This window comes from Pithys albifrons, chromosome 3 (assembly GCF_047495875.1).
Source record: "Pithys albifrons albifrons isolate INPA30051 chromosome 3, PitAlb_v1, whole genome shotgun sequence".
In the NCBI taxonomy this organism is placed as follows: Eukaryota; Metazoa; Chordata; class Aves; order Passeriformes; family Thamnophilidae; genus Pithys; species Pithys albifrons.
Window position 1 is genome coordinate 66,802,833 of NC_092460.1, and position 19,027 is coordinate 66,821,859.

The 19,027-nt window shown below is 37.8% G+C and overlaps 1 protein-coding gene across 6 annotated transcripts in view; it reads left to right on the forward strand.

The window, feature by feature from the left end:
- Nucleotides 1–19,027, forward strand: part of GRIP1 (glutamate receptor interacting protein 1) — a 333,638-nt gene that overhangs the window by 81,780 nt on the left and 232,831 nt on the right. For 4 of the 6 annotated variants that reach the window (XM_071552276.1, XM_071552268.1, XM_071552272.1 and 1 more), the window contains exon 1: nucleotides 16,093–16,556. The exons of the other annotated variants lie outside the window; for them this stretch is intronic. In XM_071552276.1, coding sequence (XP_071408377.1) covers nucleotides 16,424–16,556 — 133 coding nt within the window. In that variant the 5' untranslated portion in view covers nucleotides 16,093–16,423. Of the gene's footprint in view, nucleotides 1–16,092; nucleotides 16,557–19,027 lie in introns of those variants that run through there. 6 annotated transcript variants of the gene reach the window in all.

Here is a 19,027-nt window from a genome sequence, read left to right on the forward strand (position 1 = left end):
GACAACATTATGTCTGCACCTTAAAGGAAATCTGTGTTGGTCTAAAATTCAAAAAAGTGGTTTTATTTTGCAACTGAACATCCAAAATCATATCCAGGTATGAGAGAGGGTGTTAAGAATTTTGACTTTATAAAATCTTCAGTTCTTTATCAGAGGGTCTCATCTTAAGGTTTAGTTCTCTTCTGGGGACTGCATGCATCACCTGTGGTCACTAAACTGTGAGATAACAGAAAATAGGGTTGTATGATCATATTTCCACTGTAAAATTAGTTTTAGAAAGCTCATAGGTGCTCAGTTGAGGGATCTTTGTTCCTGCCTTGATTATTTTTGGAAGATCCACATGTAAATTCCCTGTGTGATAATAACTGATCTCCCTTTGTCTTCTGTGCTTTGAAGGCCTTGGAAGTTAAAAAGGGCTTTTAAAGCGATTGTGCACTGTGTATTCCTCTCTCACTACAGACTGTCAGCCCAGCACTCAGTGGAGGTTCCAACTTTCGTTGTCAGCAAAGTGTCTGAGAGCCTTTCTGGGAATTGCAGAGGGGATAAGAAAGTATTTGAAAATGTTATTTTATATGCTGACTATTGTAACATTCTTCACTACTCTATTTTACCCTTGTTTTCCCTGAAGTCTGGAATCTAAAATTAATTTCTGAGTTTTACTGGTATCAAATTTCTAAGTATTTGATATTCTGTATTTGCTTATATTTATAGCCTGTTAGCTAAAATGAATGAGGCACTGTTCACGCAAAGAGGAGAAAACATTTATTCTGCCTGAATATTTATTAGTGCCTTTCAATCTCCAAGATTGCAGAAAAAATAGCTGGAATGAACCTCTGGAGATTGTACAGTTGGTCTCCTAGCCCAAGGCACTCTCTTTGTCATTCCTCACTGACACTGTAGAGGAATTATAGAATACATTAGGTAGAAAGGAAGTTCTGGAGGTTGTCTGGTCCAGTCTGCTGTTGAAGGCAGGGCAACCTTTGAAGTTGGGTCAGGTTGCTTAGGGCCCCTATTCAGCTGAATTTTCAATAACTCCAAGGTTCATAAGTCCTCTCAGAGAAACATGCTCCAAAATTCTATCATCTTTACCATGATTTTTTCCCTCCCTTCTATCTAATTGAAAGAATTGGAGTTTTCCTTTCTGCAACTTGTATCTGTTTCCTTTTGTCCTTCTACAGTGAACCTCTGAGGAGCCTGACTTGCTCATCTCCATAATCTTGAAAACAGCACTTAGATTTCCCTTAATCTTTTTTCTAAATGTTAGAAACTAAACAGACTCGAGCCCCTCAGCCTCTTTATCTAAACTGCACACTCCACCCCTCCATCATTGTGTGGCCCTTCACTGTGCTGGTTCTGTATAGTATGTCTCTATCCTTTTCTCTACTGGAGTGCTTCAGATGGGACAAAATGCTGCAGATGTGGTCTTACAAGTGCTGAATTACGGAAAAGGATCACATCATTTATATCTGCTGTCTGTTTTGTTACTGATTCAGCTCAGAATGGAATTGGTCTTCATTTCTACAAGGATGCACTGCAGACTGACGGGCAACGTGTTGCCAGACAGGATCTCTCAGTCATTTTCAGTAGAGCCGCTTCCCTTTCCAGTTAGTGCCTGGACTGTAGGATTGAGCATTTGTTTTAGTTGAATTTCTTGGGGGTTTTGTCAGACCATCCCACACTTCACTGACCTTATCTGCTGAAGTTTTATCTTATGTTCCACCTGAATCTTCCAGACCTCTCTGTAGAAAATGGAAAATTGTTTTCTTTCTTTTTCGTGGTCTTTAATGTTTCTCTACTGCTTATTCTGTTTTCCACCTCAGTCTTCTCTTCTGTTTTTTATTCAGATTAAATTTTGCAGATCTTTAATCCATACGCTCTTTTTTTTTTGGAACTCCAACATCTTAACTGTGGACAGAAACATCCTATTAAGACCTTACCAGTGTAGAAGATAGCAAAGAAATAACTTTGTGTCTGCTATAATGCTATTAAATATATCTGTATGTTTACATAGTTTGCCATAGTGGATGTTCTGGAGCTGGGTTCAGCAAATGAACGATTGTACTCACCAGATGTTTTTCAGGATAATACCCACCTAATCACTTTTTCTTCATCCTCAGTTTATATGGTTACATATTCCTGCTTATTAGAGTATCTTGCATTTCTCCCTATTGATAGTCATCTTGTTTCTTTCAGGTGATTACTTCAGTCTGTATTTTTTACCATAATCTCTCATTCAGAGTGCTAGCAATTGGTCTAAGATTGGTGATGTCTTGGGATTTATTCATGACCTAGATAGATAACAATGGAAATTGCACATAAAGGATTGCATATGCATAATGTACAGAAAGTAAAATATTGAAGTAGTGGATCCAAAAGGTTCCAAATTATTTACTCTTCTATTTGGATTCAGCACAGCTTTCCAGTCAGTTTTGCATTCACCCTGAGCCAGGCAAACTTTCTTTAAGAGAGTGATATATATTACATACTTGTGAGAATAATCAGTGAGCATATATGATGTCTATTGTGTTCTCTTTGTCTCCATGGTTTGCTGTCTTGTTGCTAGTTTTACATGATTTAATTGTGAGAAATCCAGGTTGGCTGTTTGTCTTTTTCTAAGTGTCGTTGCTTTATTGTTTAATTGTTCTGTTAAATTTTTTAATCCAATATTTCAGTGAAAGTTTAATACCAACCATGTAAAGATCTTCCTGTCCTTTCTTCCCTCTGTCTTAAGTCTGAAGTTATTTTTTTCTAGTCTTGTACCTCCTTGAGCTCTCAAAGATGACAACTAGTGGCTTTGAGACTGTAGAATTATCACAAGCCAAGCCATAGCATCTCAAGTTGCAATACTGAGGAAAGTCTACCTCATGCATATGTAGTGGAATTGCCAGCTGAGGTTTTTTCCAGTAGTCACATGTCTTACATGAAAATGCCATGGTCTCTTTAAATAATCACAAATGACTGATCCTTAATTTTAGATCCAGTTTGAAACTACTGTAAGAGTTTGACTCATATTAGCCATAATTGTGACTGGGAAAAGAAATTAATTATCTTAGTGCTTAATGGCTGTTGATGTGCCCGTTAAAAATAAATATACATGAGTTTGGAAGAAAATCTGCACGTGTCTTGAATATTGCATTTCTTCACTTGCAGCCAGGCCATTAACATAATTTAAACATTGTTCTACGTAAATGTATAAGCAAATGTACACTGGCATTAGCATAACCCTATTTCTACAACCCCCTGCAACTCTCTGCTGCCAATTTAATATTGTTTCAAATACTGTGACTTTATCTGCTGGAACATTCACTATCAACTAACTTACTGAGAGTGTAAAAAAAATCCCTTGAAATTGTTTTCTTTTGATGAAAAATTGTCAGCCCATGTATAACTCCTGGAGTTGGTGGTATTGTGATATTTGGCCCTTTGAGCTCAGACTGCCCTTTCAGGGACAAAAGAGTGTGGCTGAATGAGAAATGGAAGATGCTGGTAGCATAAGACAGTGGTTAAGTCATATTCATAATTTCATGGTTTCGAGGTGCTGTTACTCACTAGGCATCTATGAATTGCTGTGATCATAGAAAAATTTGGGTTGAAGAGACCTTAAAGGTCATCTAGTCTGCCCCCCAACCCTGACCTGGCCATGGGCAGGAACATCTTCAAATAGAACAGGTTGCTCAGAGCTTTGTCCAGCCTGAGCTTGAACGTTTCCAGAGATGGAACATTACTGCCTTTCTGAGCAATTGTGCCAAGGTTTTACCAACCTCACTGTAAAAAACTTCTTCCTTATATCTAATCTAAATCAAAAATCAACCAAGTTTAAAACCATTACCCCATGTCCTATTGTGACAGGCTCTGCTAAGGAGTCTGTCTGCATCTTTCTTATAGGCTCCCTTTAAATGCTTAAAGGCAGTGACAAGATCTTCCTGGCGATGGCTGTCTCAAAGTCAGCTTGGCTCAAAGTCAATTGTTCTCCCCCCAGTGTGAAAAGATATTCCTAATATCTCAGTCCTGAGCTGATTTGTTACAGAAATAAGGAATGTTTTCTCACCTTGTATTTTGTGAACAGGTGTGGTTTTTTCTTTTCTTACATTTTTCTCCTCTCTCTGTTTAAAAGTAGGGATTATTTGGAATGGTAGCCCACTTGATAGGTTTACTTTTCATTGCATAAAGATAAAAAGATTCTGAACTTGATAAGCTGAACAATATTGCCAGTATAGGACTTCAGAATATTGTAAATAAAAGTGGGAAAAATAAGGGGGAGGATAGATAAATGCAGAGTTAGTAAGGAACGGTCTGGCTTGATTAGCATTTTGTCTTTTGACTTCAAGAATGTCTTTAAATCACATTTTCAAGATTGTCTCTTAAATCTTGTCTGCTTTAAACTTGTACTTGAACTACGAGTTGAAATTCTCATTTACTTTAGTCCAGGAGCTAGTTTTAAAGCAACTTATGAAATATTAATAGGCACACAATATCTTCAGCAACGTAGTTTTCAGAAACAATGCTGCCAAGTTAATATTCAGGGTCACGTTTTCCCTTTCACCTCTTGGAAGCGGCATCAGAAGGGATCCTGGAAAGACTGACTGTATTGGCAGGTAGGACCCATCTCATTAAATCAAATTTAAACCCTTGCTTGGTAAGCTCAGATGTGATTCATAATTTTTTATCTTTCCCTCAAGAAGTTATTGAATACACTAGGTAAAATAAAAGGCATAAATGTTCATAAATCATTACTGTATCCCTATTAGTACAGTAGTTGATTTCAGGACAACTAGTGTACACACTATTAAGGAGTATAGGCTAGTCTTCCTAAACCAGATGATTAGATGTTTTTCCAAATTAGCAACAGAAATTCTTCCATTGCTATTTTGCAAAGAGTGGCACTGTAACAGTCATCAATTCTGTAAAACAGATAAGCTGTACTAAAGTACTGATATATTTTAAAGCCACGTGTGCAAGTTGGTTTTTCTCCCCCAACTCTTGCAGGCTTTGGTTTTGCCTTTTCCTAGCAGGTCACAGTTTTTGGACTCTACTTGTGAGTAAGAGTTGATGACCTCAAGGATGTAACCTGCAAAAGAAAGGGTCATCCTCCTCCTGCCCTTTCATGCCTGCCATTTCCTTTTGCTTGTTGCCGAGTAACCGCTGAAGCTTGAAATCAGAATTAAGAAAAAACCTACTAAGTCATAGAATGATTGAGTTCTTTATAATGAAAGGGACTTTAAAGATCATCTAGTTCCAACCTCTCCTCCGTGGGCAGGGATGTCACCCACTAGATCAGGTTGCTCGAAGCCTCATCCAGCCAGGGATGGGACATCAGTTCAAGATGATGGAAAGTTTTCCCACTGGCTTCAGAAGATGCCAGTGTTCAGAGAACTTGTTTTTAAAGGTAGCAGTAACCAAAACTAAAACAATAGTGACCAAGAGAGAGTTTGATCCAAATATTTTGCATTTTATATCCAAAATCAAATCATGGTCAACTTAGATTGAAGCCATGACACCGGGAATAAAAGCAGTAGGGTGCATGGGCTGGGCAGCAGCCTTTGTCTGTTCATATGGGCTTCTCTACATGACAACAGAGGCAGGAGGAAGGCAAAGTATGAGAGAGAGACTGTTTTCAGACATGGGTGATTTTATTCTTTGCAGAGTCTTTCTGAGGTGTTCGATCTTTCAGAAGGAAATAATTTGGGGCAAAACCCCAGAACATCCCTAGGAGCAACCAAGCAGTGCTTTAAATTACATATTGTTTTCTTCTTATTTTATGTTTTCTTGGAAAATGCAAAATGCTTATTTTTCAACTTGTTTGTTTACAATAGTTTAAAACTCTAGAGATTCTAAGTCCTTTTCAGAGTTCTACAGTTCTTATTCAATTAGTCTTCTTACTTGGTGATTAGACTGAAATGAATTTTTATTCTTTGTGGAAAAAAAAGTGTGATCTAATGTATTCAATAAGTTTTAATTGAGTTACTATGTCTTGTAAATGAACAGAAGTTTTTAGATAACTAAATAATTAAAAAGATATATAGTTGTATCTATTTGGTTGTTTTGTATAGTGACTCTGGTGTTTTACCAAATGCAATAGAGTATCAGAAAAAATAGCTATCCCTTGAGTAAACAGCGCTGGAATTTTTGCTTTAGTTTTCCCTTTAGAATACACATCACAGTAGACTCAGCCTACATGAAACAACCCAGTGAAAAGAATTTTACATCTGTGTTCTGTAACAGTTAATCATCCCTTCACACAAGGCCATATATTTCCACCAGCTTCGTAAACAGCAAACGTCTCATGGTTTTGACAGTGTATTAGAATCTCCACAAAAATAGCCTGTGGGTTTACTTTTTGTGTTTGGGCACTAAAAATAATTCTAGAACTACTAAATATTAATAAAATTATCTTAAGCTTCTGTATTATCTCAGCATTTTTAATTTCAAAACTGAATTTTTCATGACAGTTCAGACACATGGTTCATTAATTCACTTTTAGTGACTCTTACTGATGATGCAGTTTGTAAAGTTATTGTAAAGTGAAATTAGAGTAAATGTGACCTAACTACCTAACTTTGCAGTTCTGCAAAATCTGTAACAAAGTGATAGCAAATTAAGTGACTTCATCCATCTGTGAATATTTCAAGGTCACATTTTTATTGGCTACAAGACTTGTAACTAAAAAGACAGAGGATGACAGTAGTTACAGTCTGATAATGTTTGCTTACTGAGCATGAAATGAAATTTAACAGTGCAGCATGTCTACATTTGTAAATTTATTGTGGTTGTTTAGACTTTTTGGAAAACGAAATGTCAAGCTATCACTCTCAGCTTCCATAACATGATCTTTTGGTCCAACAGAAAAGTTCACTTTGTAAAATTTTCTTCTTTAAATGAGTGTGACATTACTTTTTTTTATGTATATCCTAAGTAAAACAAAATTTGTGGCACAACTGCATCTGAAGTTAGGATGTGGCAATACCAGTGCAACTGGGAGCATTTGAAGGAGCAACTGCTCAATATCACAGTGCTTGCTGCTCAATATCACGTGTTCAGCTCAGTGGGACAGTGTGTGCAGTTAAGCTTTTAAAAGATTTCTAAATTGAAATCCTATATTATAGCACAAAAAGGATGTTATCTCCACCTGAATGGGTAGTGCTTTTATTATTTAATTATTATTACCAAAGAGGAATGCTATGTATTTCTTGATACTCACATTTTTACTGAGGTGTCCAAATAAATACATTATGGAGTGCAAAACCTCCAAGAGTTGCAGTGGCAGATTCCTGCATCATAACCTGTAGACCAAGAAAGAAACAATGTGTGAAGGTTGAAGAGAACAGGGCAAAAAGTGTGAGGATGAAAATATGTGTTAAAGTGAATGCATTAGGGATGACTTCCTGGGAACAGTTTGACAAGCATTTGTATTTACCATTGATAAAGAGAGCCACAGGAGAGGAATGAAGTAAATCCTGAAGTACAAAGCATCATGAACGATAAATTTAAAAAGTAAGACTATTTCATGTCTAAGTGCCAGAGTGTAAGTTTCAAGTAATCTTTTGTTTGGGAGCCACCAGCTTTCAAAGAGAAGAAACCTCAGTTATTCTGTTGCTTCTGAAATGTATGCTGGGGTCAAGGATCTCATAACCTTTACAAACAAAACCAGAATTATTTGTTCTACCCTGTATTATTAGCTTGTAAAGAGTGCAACAGTGAACAAATGATTACTTTATATTTAATGATTACTTTATATTACTTTATATTTAGTCTCAAAATTTTATATGGTAAAATTGTTATTGTAAGAGTGAATTTACAGCAGAAAATGTCAAACCTTATAGCAGAAGTGAATAAGCTTCAGAAGCCCAGGATGTAATGCTTTTTTAATTCTTTGGTTTCTCTCAACAGTCAAATTCAGAAATGCTGCTTTCATGGAGGAGGACTAGCAGACAATTTTGAAGTCTGTGTATGTACTTTGTCTGTATTTCCTTTGTTAACCTCTTAGCAGCAGCATAAAGCAGTTTTTCTCTCTCATTTTGTTTTGGTTTGGTTTTTGGTTTTCCCCCAGATGGAAGAAGTTGGGCTTGAACTAGGGAACAAATTACACACTGAATGGCAGAATCTGCTCTCTGCCCTTGGAATAGGAACAAAAAGGAAGTGAAACCTCATACATAAAGAGGTGTCAGCAGCTCTCATTTCCCAAACTGCTGTTGGGAGTGAAAGAGATGAAGTACCACACTAATGTTCAATGGGCCTTGCTATTGAGAGCTTGTGGATGGAAACCTTGATTCTTCAGTTCTGTGGACATTTACTTATGTCTTCATTACTGCGAGGTTACATGTGAAGTTGTCCTTTTGCCTTTCAAGTCTGTGTTCGTTTTACTTTATGTATTTTGAAGTTTCAGATTGTGCAAGGACATGAGAAATTATTTAAAACTGGATGTGGAGGGTATTGAGAGAGAAGGAGAAGGGTTAATGCATGTGAAAAACTGGATTCTTCATTGCCAACATGTTGGCCTGTGCCTTTAGGGCAGTGGACTCCAGAAGGATGGGTTAATTTGCATATATATTTACATAGTCTTTTATTGTAAATTCATGTGATCATAATGAGAAATTTATCTGTAGTTGTCTTTTGTTGATGATTAAGCAGAACTTTCTTCTTGTGAGAACTCACCTGCAATAAAAATATTCCATTTATCCACTATAACTTGACCCTGATAAAACTTACAGGGCTCAGGATATAAATCACTTTCCAGATGCCTGTGTTTTTTTTTCCCAAAAGGACTTCTTTGTTCTCCAGTTTCCTAGTTACATTTAGATTTTTTGTTTTTTTCTCTTCAGCTTTCTTTCTTGTTACCCATCATTTATTACTTCTATTTGCTCCTTCAGTATATTAAACAAATTACAGAAGTTTCTTGTTTGTTTATTTAGAAGTTTCTAATTTGTTCATCAGAGATATGCAGAATATATGACTGGTGGATGTCTTCAGTAATGAAGCAAAATGAGGTTTTCACTGTTCTTTACAACCAAATATTGGTAAGAGAAGAGGTAGAACCCCCACCATGGTGCGAAGTACAGACATTCCTCTGGATCAGAGAGTTTCTAAATCTTTCATATAGTGTCACTGATATGGAGAGTTGATATTAGACAGGAGATGGACAGAGAGGAGGATTTATTTAAAATGGCAAGGGGAAGTTGCTCCTGTCTTGTGTTATCTATCATGCTGGACCTTAGTGTCCTATGATGAAACCTCTTTAAGCCCATGGAAGTAGGATGGGATTGTCTATAGGAATATGTGTGTGTGTGTCGTTAGAGATCATTGCTCAGTGAGTCTGTGGCCATGGATGGGGGAGGGATAAGGCTGCATCTGGGGGAGGATGATCAGGCTCCTTATCCACAACCACTTTTGCTGATCTCATGAGGTGTAAAAGAAAATAAATCCATTTAATGTCATATAGCTAAAAAGTCCCTTTCATAAACACTTACATGAAAGAGATGTTTAGCAATGGATTCTTGTATCTCACACATCATATTCAGGTCTTCCACTGTCAATTAACTGTGAAATCCTACTTATAGCAGCCTTGTTTGATGGTGTGCTATAGGTCTTATGGTCTCTGGTGTGCAGCCTAAGAAAATATTTTGATGCTTTTGTATAAGAAGTTCATTTAATGTGTTTGCTATGTATTTTTGTTCTGGTGAGCTGTGATTTCATTAATTAATTATTCATTCTCTCCAGTGCTCTATGTATGTTTTAATTGTGGTTAGAAGTGAAATGTACAGTTGTTGAAGACTCAAAAATTAGGGAAATAAAATGTTTTTTGTTTAGTGAGGAGTGAAAACTATATCCATATTCCAAATCACATCCATATTCCAAACCACTTCATATGTATTTCATAGTTGATTTGAGATATACTTTGTGCATAAAACAGACACAGTATGCAAAATCTTGGTAGCGTCCCTGCAGCCATTCACTACATTTCTTTAAAAAGATGAAAACACCTTTAATTCAGAGTTCGCAAAGAACTGTGTTCTAGTTTTAGTATTTTAAAATATCAGTCTACTGCTTCACCCTGAAGGGGTTTTACATATGGTTAGAGTAGTATTCTGGTTAGCTTTTCTTGCAGAATGATTAATAATGTCACAAAACATTAAGAAAATTCAAACTTCTTTTGTACATAATTTTACCTGAGCTGTAGTACTTTGGTGGTGGTAAAGTTAGCATTTGATAACGCATATTTGTATGTTCTAATTAGTCACTTACTTAAAGCCAAATAGGCTAAAAAGATGAGAAAAAAATAGAATATATGCAAACGGCATTAGCTGAATTGAAGGGGAAAAAAAGTGTCTTTTCCCCTGAAGCATACACATTCTGCATGAAATTCAACTTGACAAGTGACCCTTTCAAAAGAGCGCTACAGAGATTTCTCAGCATTCTCCATATATGAGAGGCAGTGTTCTTGCATTGAACACAGAAGCAACCCCCTAGTTCTCTCTAAATGAAAGTAGCCTCTTCCTCTGTCCTTTGTGTTCTACTTTATCCTCATCCCTTGTGCTGGCATTCACATTTATGTGCACACTTTTATGTGAAAAAATGTTGCAAAAAGCAAAACCTTTGGCAATGTTAATAGAAAATAACATATATAATAAAATACAATAAAGAACTCAAAATATTGAAAATGTGTGTATTTTCACTTGTAACAAGTTAAAAAAAAAGAGAAAACAAGTAGGTGATGCAGTCTTGCATTTTTTAATTCTGGATCAGAAGAAAGCAATGGTCTATGATTCTGTGTAAAGCAAGGAATAACAAGAAGGTATGACTTGTGCAACTGATAGTAATCCCTTAAAATCAGAGCAACAAGTACCAGATCTTAAAAGTAACAGTAGTGGATTAGCAGTATTTTATCACCATCCAGTTCTCGTGCAGCAATATTCCACAGATATTGTGCTGGTTATTCTGTGTTTATTTCTATTGTCAGATGAGAGAGATATGCTGTGTTATATTTATTATGTCCCCTGCCTTTGATTGTCTTTTCACATGTGTTTTCTAGCAAGAGTATAGAACTTGTGTTCAGAAGCTGGTCTGACAGAGGGGTTTTGGGTGGGGCACCTCAGGGAGATGGGCTGCTGCTAATTACTCCTCACAATATTGACTTTGTGCACAGTGCTGCTTCTGCAAGTATGGACCATATGTTCTTATAGAGCTTAACAGGTTGTATATTACAAGCATTTGATAATTTTCAAATCAATAAACTCAGATTTTGCATCAAGATATTTAGGGTAAATTTTCTATGGAAAATTGCAGCCTTAACATGAGAAATTATGGCATGTGAACAAACATCTCTTGAAAAAGTAGAAGGTCAGGCAAGATTATACTGTAAGCCAAATAAGGGGAATAGTTCCTTTGTTAATTATTGCTTGTCTTTAAAAACAATGACAGTGGACCATCAAGGACATCCCTCGGTTGAAGAAAACCTGAGAAGAAACCATTTGTTCTTCCCTTTTGAGGTTTTCTGTACCTTTATGTTTAGGGGCTTGAGAGAGGTGGTAAAAGAACTTTTTCCTCTAATCAACAACCTCTAAGAACTATTTGTATTAATCTCACTTTGCATGTATAATTGTGTGGGTTTCTTTCCATGAGAGTAATGTGATGCAGGTAGGTCTCTGTGACTGCCTTTGTGTGCTTTTCTTATGTGGTTGCCTCTCAGTGAGGGGCATTCCTTCTTTCCCCCAGCAGAAGACTTTTAGTGCTTAACCAGAGAACCAGAGGGAGATACAGGAAGGTTCATCTGTCTTAAATGTTTTTCTTTTAAATACTGATGAACAGGATCAAAATACCTGCTCAGAATTGTTAATATTTGGTGCCAGTTCCATTCTGTATTTATGATACAAAACATTAGGGAGGCTTGCTTCATACACAGACTCTAGTTTCAAAGCATCATGTTTGCAAGCCCACTGAAATGGAAATATGCATTATATATTTACTACCTTAGTGGCTTATCCTTGGATACCAAGTCATTTTTCCTACTGCTTTCCCCAAATACTGGAAAAAGTGCTGTAGAAAATAAGTATGTCAATGTGAAAGTTTACCTTGATAACTTCATAGCTAATTTTATGCAAATGAAATGTTAAATGCAGATATTTTACATTATGAGAGAGCCTAATCTTTGCTGTGGGTATAAAGTCAAGTTAAGGCTTAAACGCTGACATCTATAAAATTATCCGTGGCTGCAAAACCATTTATGCTTCAGCTCAACTTTTCAAAAAGGACAGTGTCGTAATTATATGTGCTTTATTACTCCTATGAAATCTTTTCCAGTAAGTCACTGACTTGAGACAGATCCAATTTGAAGGAGCTTCTCCTTAACTTAAACAAATTAGTTACCAGAATGGAGAATGTAAATATTATCTAATTGGTGTCATTTGGCAAAATTTTTGTTAGCTAAGTCATGTTGAAGACAGCATGACAATCATTGCTTCTTCTAAGGACACCCCTTGGAAGTGGCAATAGAACCCTTGCTTTGATTGGAGCAAGCAGAAAGGATAAGCCAAAAAGCTTGAGACATATTTACATTGCAACTTTCTATTGTGACTTTATAATACCAGAAAATTGATTCTCTAGATTGTATTTTACAGAGAGCTTCAGAATATCAACCAACAGTTGAAATAACCCTAATTTTTTGCCCTCTGGGCATAATTGTCTTAGTGTCTTTGTCATTAAAGATGAAACTCGTTGTCATCTCTGATGTTTTGCATTTTTAAATTTGGAAGACCAGTTTTTGTTTCTTTCTCTGCTCCTTCTGTAAAATCAATATATCTTTCTGAAATTGCCATATATGTGTCTATTCCATTTCTGCTTTCTTTTTTTTTATTCCTTTTCAAGCAGAAGTTTGCAAGAACCATGTTCATGACCATGAAGAAATGAGTTGTTCATCACAAAAAGCTGCAGAAGGGTGAACCCTGAGCAATAGGGAAATCAGTACAACTGTAGTTTAGCTGTTTTTTTTTTCTTTTCTAACTACAGTAAACTCTGTTTATGAAACTGAGTTTTCTGTGTATATCTTTGAAAGTAGGACTCTGATAAAATATTTACAGGTATGGCATGAGGAGTAGCTAATGAATGTCTCCAGTATTTTCAGCAAAACTGTAGAGGTAGTATGTAATGTGTATGAAACAAGTTTTGTTCAGAAATCTTTCTAGTGTAGTAGATTACACTTAGTACTCTGATTCATATTAATATATAACAACAATGTCCTCAGTTAATGTATTTCCTTCTCTTTACATTGCCCTACCAAAATATTTTAGGGCAGAGAAAATCCTATCAAAAGCTCAGCTTGTTCTATGTTTTTAAAAAATTACGTAAAATTTCTGAAGTTATTTGTCTCTGCTGTTTGCATTCGTGCTAAAGGAAAAGGGTGTATGATTTACATGCTGGCAAAACTGTCAGTTTGTGTGTTAGAAGCTGCATCTTCTAACACACAAGAAGATGTGTGTCTGCATCTTCAGTGGAGAATATGGAGCCTGGCCTTTTTAGAGAGTAGTAGTTGGTCTGATACAGTGGAGTGCAGCACGGCTTGAACCCCTCGGCTCAGCTTGTCTGAGAGCTTGTACTCCACCTCAATCCCGTCAGACTTTACACAAGGATAGGTGCGAGTTTTTACTGTGAGCACTGACCAATAATACCATTTATTGCTTTTTTTTCTGCTTTAGCACATCAACCATATATCTATGTGATACACCTCACGAGCACAAGAGAGAAGGGGAAGTACATTGCACAAGGTAATGCTGTGCTTTCCAAAGCTCAAAATTTGCCCAAATTTAGATTGGTTCTGTGTAGAAAGCAGTCAGACAGTCGATGTTCTGTATCTGCTGCTAACAGTGCTTGCTGAGATCATTTGGTTGCTCCCTAATCTGCTTATTTGCTGTATTTGTCTGGTTATGGAAAGGACCAAAGCCTCCCGGGGGCGCTGAGGACTGTGGAAGCCTCCTCTCCTGCAGAAGCTTCTGCTACGGCAGCATGTTGAGCAACAGAGGCTCTGGGAAAGGTCGTATTTACTTGATAAAAGCCAAGTGCGTCTGCTTGATTCCAGTTTCCAGCTCTCACTTAGAGGACATTTTAAAAGAAAGAAAGTTTACATTTTCTTCTTTTCAAAAAGTAGTTTTGTTATTTGGAATTGAACTTTATAATTTAGTTTCAAGGAACTGTGATGGCTACAAGACTTCCGTCTTGAATGTTTCTGACACCGACATAAATACCTTTTTGCACATCTGTTGGGGAGAGTTCTTAACAGGGGCAAATACAACATAAAACCAACATTTCCTTCTCTGAAAAGAGAGATTGCTGCCTCTGCTGTAGTCTAGTTTTCATGTTTCCTGACACTAATGTTTTTGCTGCTTGGTGGCAGAGCGCAAAAGACACACAAATTGAAATCTTCAAAACATAAAGTGATCCCTTCCTAGAGTCCATAGATTATATTGGCTTTTTTATTTTTGGTAATATGCCTGTAATATTCCTCTTAGGTCTTTACGATTTGAAAGTTAAAAGCTGTGTGATAAAAACAGACTTGTATAAAACACAACCTCCTTATAGAAGTTGCACTAAAAATAGTTCTGGTGGTGCCCTGGGGGTGTTCATCAGCTAGTGACAGCGACTGCATTTTCTCAGCAGCAAATCAGGGCTGATGCGGCCAAGGAGGACATGTCTGTATTCCTGTGGGGAGTTTCATAGGAGCACCCAGGGTTTTTTGAGCTTTTCTGGATAAAATGTGTGTGGGTTTGTGACAACATTGTTTTAAAATATCTGGAAAGCTGTAACAAGCCCAGAACAATTCCAGTGCCAGCTTTCAGTGTGCATTTGTTTCAGGACCCTCAGGTAGCAGGTCTAGCTGACCTCTACTAATAACTTTCACATGCTTCAAAACTAGAAAATCCCAGCTAAATACTGATCAATCTCTGAATGCTTCTGTTGAAACAGAATTGCTAAGTTACAATCCTGGCTTTTGCTTTACTTCTTTATGCTTAAAAAACCACTGCCCTGGTTTACTCTTTGCAAAATAATGACTCACTGAAGCGTCTGCATCACCAGAAACTAATTCCACCTCTGCCTGCTCTTCTTTTTTTTCAGATGTAGAACCTGTAAAATCTGTTTTACAGGAAGACTTTATGACTTCCTCATGCCTATAGGTGCAAAATGGTATCTCTCAGGAGCATGGATGCAGGTGACCATGTTCAGCACATGTGATTTGACTGAGGTGACTGATTGATCCCTCACTTGTGCCAGCAGACAGGAGAGGTCCTGCTGGACTAGAGACCTCACTGAGCTTGAGGGAGCACAATTGCAATAAAAACCCCTTGGCAGATGTCAATGTGATAGGATTCAAGTGGGCACTGCTTTTGTTTCTGTGCAGCAGGGAAACTTCATCAGAAATACAGATTAAATTCCAGCCTTATCTTAGGGAATGCATGTGGGATTCAGGCACTCAGCAAGAAAAGAGAGGCAATGCCATTTCAGTCTTTTTGCTTCCCTCATCCTGTGCAAAGGATCTGCCATACATTAATTTTAAAGTGTTTTAGAACTCTGCTGGGATTTTAAACGAGTATTGTTGTAGTGTGCTTGTGATGTCGCTTTCTTTGTTTGCCTATTGCCATACAGCCTTGCCAGCTCTATAGGAGACCTGTCTGTGGATTGCCTTTTAATGTTTAGATCTAGCAGTGATTAGAATACACTAATGCCCAGTGGGTATATGTGTCATTTTTTAACAGCTGCTGAGCTTTCTCCCTGCTGCTCCAATTAACACATTCAGCACACACTTGCCAGTGAGTGGGCCGTGTGTACGGATTAAACCACTTTGTTCTTTATTCATCCAGCGTATGTGATGCCTGAAATGGATTGGCATGTTTCCTCTCCTTACAGCAAATGAAATCAAACGGGCTGCTGAGCCTGTGTCGGGTAAATGTGAGGGCAGCATTTAACTGGCAAATGGAAACCTGTTTTAACTTGAGATATGGTTCAGTCCATTGACTAACATCTATCCCCGCCTCCCAGCTCCTCTTCAAATGATGGAGACACAGGATAGGGAGCTCTCAGTGCTGGGTTTCCCCTTGCTGGCAGGCAGGTCTCCTCAACTTTGTCCTCTGCTGTTTAATAACGTCGTGAAATTCTGAAATTCTCCTTTCTCTTCAACGATTCCTTCCTTTATTTATTTTCATGTTGCAATATTCCAGTCGATTTGATAAAGTGTGTCTGTGTGTGTCCCCCTTTTTTATAAAGAGAAAACAATATGCTTCCTAGTTACAGCTGAGGTAAGGGAGGGGTTGTTTGATGGTACCGGAGCGGCTGGTGGGAGGCTGCAGCTTTGCTCTGGTGCTTGTGGTTGATTCATGCTGGGACAGGTCTTTGTGAGGCAGAGGGCAAAGGGGGCTGCCAGCTGGGGCTGCTGAGGAAAGAAATGGAGCGCTTCTTGGGCTTTGTCAAGCAGATAAGGAGATCGAGAAGAAGAAAAGGCAAAAAGTACCGGCCAGAGGAGGATTACCATGAAGGCTATGAGGATGTCTACTATTATGCCTCAGAACATTTTCGAAGTAAGTATTTCTCATAACCTCATTTTCCTTTGGCTGTGATAAATGTTAATGCTTTTAAGTTGTTGCAACTCCAAAAATGCAAACAATGCTCCTCCCTTGCTAGAACCTGAGCCCCATGTTTGTATTAAAAGTCAGTTCCTGTGAGGGCTTTATCTGGCTGTACTGCTGCTGAACAATACAAAGCAGCTGAAGTGGCACAGAAACTCTCAGAGTGAACAGGGTCTGTCTGCAGATTGTGGTGAGGTTTCAGGTGCAGTTAATCCAGTCTGATTGCTGGAAACCTTTTGTTAAAACACTCTATTGAGGAGTGCTGGGATGGTGGTAACCCTTGTAGAGTGCCTTTGGAAAGCTGTGTGGATATTTTAAAGCACTACTTTGGCAGCAAGTACTCATTTTAAGTTGGAGTTGGTGATTAATGTTTGCTATTGAGGGAGAGTCAGTTTTCCGAGCCTTTGCTGTGACTTGGTCTTTTCAGTAGCCAGTAATTGGAGTGGGCTGCCTCTTCGTTGCAGGTCCAGGACCTCTTGTGGAGAATTACATGGGGGTTTTGTTTGCTGGCACTTACGTGATGGCAGCAGCAACAGCAGTTGACCAAAAACAAAAATAAGCGATCTGCTCAGAAGTTCCTGTGCAAACTGTGCATAGGACTCCGCAGCTTCTTAGTCTTCCCTGTGCCTGTCAGGCTCCAGAGCTGCCGGTCTGCTATGGTCTTCTGGAAGAGAGGCTGTGCCCAGAGGTCCCACAGGAACAGGTGGGAGGGAGGGAGGCCGTGCTCAGCCCCTGCCTGGGGTCTTGTGCAGTGCTGTCAGGGTGAAGTGGTGACAGTAGAGCCAGTCATGCACAGAAATTGCCTTTTAGAAAGGTTTCTGCTGTTCTGGCTGGTGTTTTGGGAGCTTTGCAGTGAAGCTGTGCCTTGTTGAGCTATTGAAGTTTGATGCACTTCTTTGTTGTTCTGTACCATGTGAGTACATGTCAGTATCTTTGCTGCTTCATTTCCACCTTGCTGAAATAAATCATAAGAACCTTATATTTGTTTTAAGATAAAGTGATAGATGTGATTGTGCCTTACAGCACCAGAGAACTGCTATCCTGTGGAAAATTAGGAAGCAAGAGTTTTTTTTTTACTGGCTTTCTCTCAGTGCACCATGCTTGTGTATCTCCAGAAGTGAACTAATGTAGGGTACTTAGTTGTTATTGGGTGTCTCCTTGATACAATTTTGTTCTCTTTCTATTTTTAAGAAAATTTATTGTGATGATAATACTAAATTATATAATTTATCTATGCAATTAAGATGGAGCTCTTGCAAGAAAAGACCCATTTTGGTGGCAATGGAGTCATAATAGGTGACATATTGACATAAAATATGCTACACAAGAATTAAACATTTTAAATCTGTTTAGCAGTGAAAAATGTGAAAATTATATAAATTAATGAAATGACATAACACTGTCTTGCTTTAATATGTAAATCAAAAGAACATGTCAAAGCCGTATGTCAAAATATTTCCCTAGGTGATTGTTGTTTGGAGGTCTTTTAAAGAAGAAAGCAAAACCCCTCCAAAAACTGTCAAATATAATAAGGATTTCTGGAATGATTAATAAATTATTAACTCTTAACTTAATGTAAGGCACAAAGATTGAGCCAAATACCTAATAGGTTTTTCCTTTGACTCTACTTAGGAAATAAAAGGGTAGGATGCACTTCAGCCTCTGGAGGTCATAAGTATTTCAGACTGGATGAAATGTGTGTCAGATTTTGAAGTGGTGTTTACAACAGTGTTCAAGTACTGAGATTGAATGATCAAAATAGTGTACAGTCCTATGGGGTTGGATGCACAAGGAGTTCTTCACTTCTCACAGTAACTTAGACCAAACGTCACAGGAGATTAGAGCCATGGAGTCTTTTTAGAGATACTGCCTCAAAACACAATTGCTCCTCAAGTGCTTTTGTCTGGTCTTTCCATGTGCTCTCTATGTGTCAGTGTTTTGGTTTTATAGGTGTGGTAGCTACTTAAAGCAATGTGCAAAATTTGGAAAGATGCTGCCGGTGCTACTACAAATGCTGTCTTCAAATTCAATGTTATGTAATTCGGACAATGAAATGTTTCATATTTAATTATGGTCTGGTGTTATGCTGTTTACAGTGCAAATTTAGAGTAATTGCAGAGCTTTTAATAGCCATTCTTTCTGCAGTTGTGTGCTTAGAAGAGTGTGAGCTGGAGAAAATGGTTGCATTTATTGGTACGATTTTCAGAATATTGGAATTAATGAAATCAGATGAACAGCGTTAGAGCTTTTTTAGATTCAGTTTTCTCTCTCTACGTTGTTAGCCATCCCTCCTTCATCATCATTTATGAGATACATGAATTAGCCAGTAGGTTTGAAGATTGTTTGAGACAATCACTTTATGAGCTTGTTACTCTTTCTCTTCCCCCATTTGTAGGATTACTTAGAATGTTGTATGGACGCAG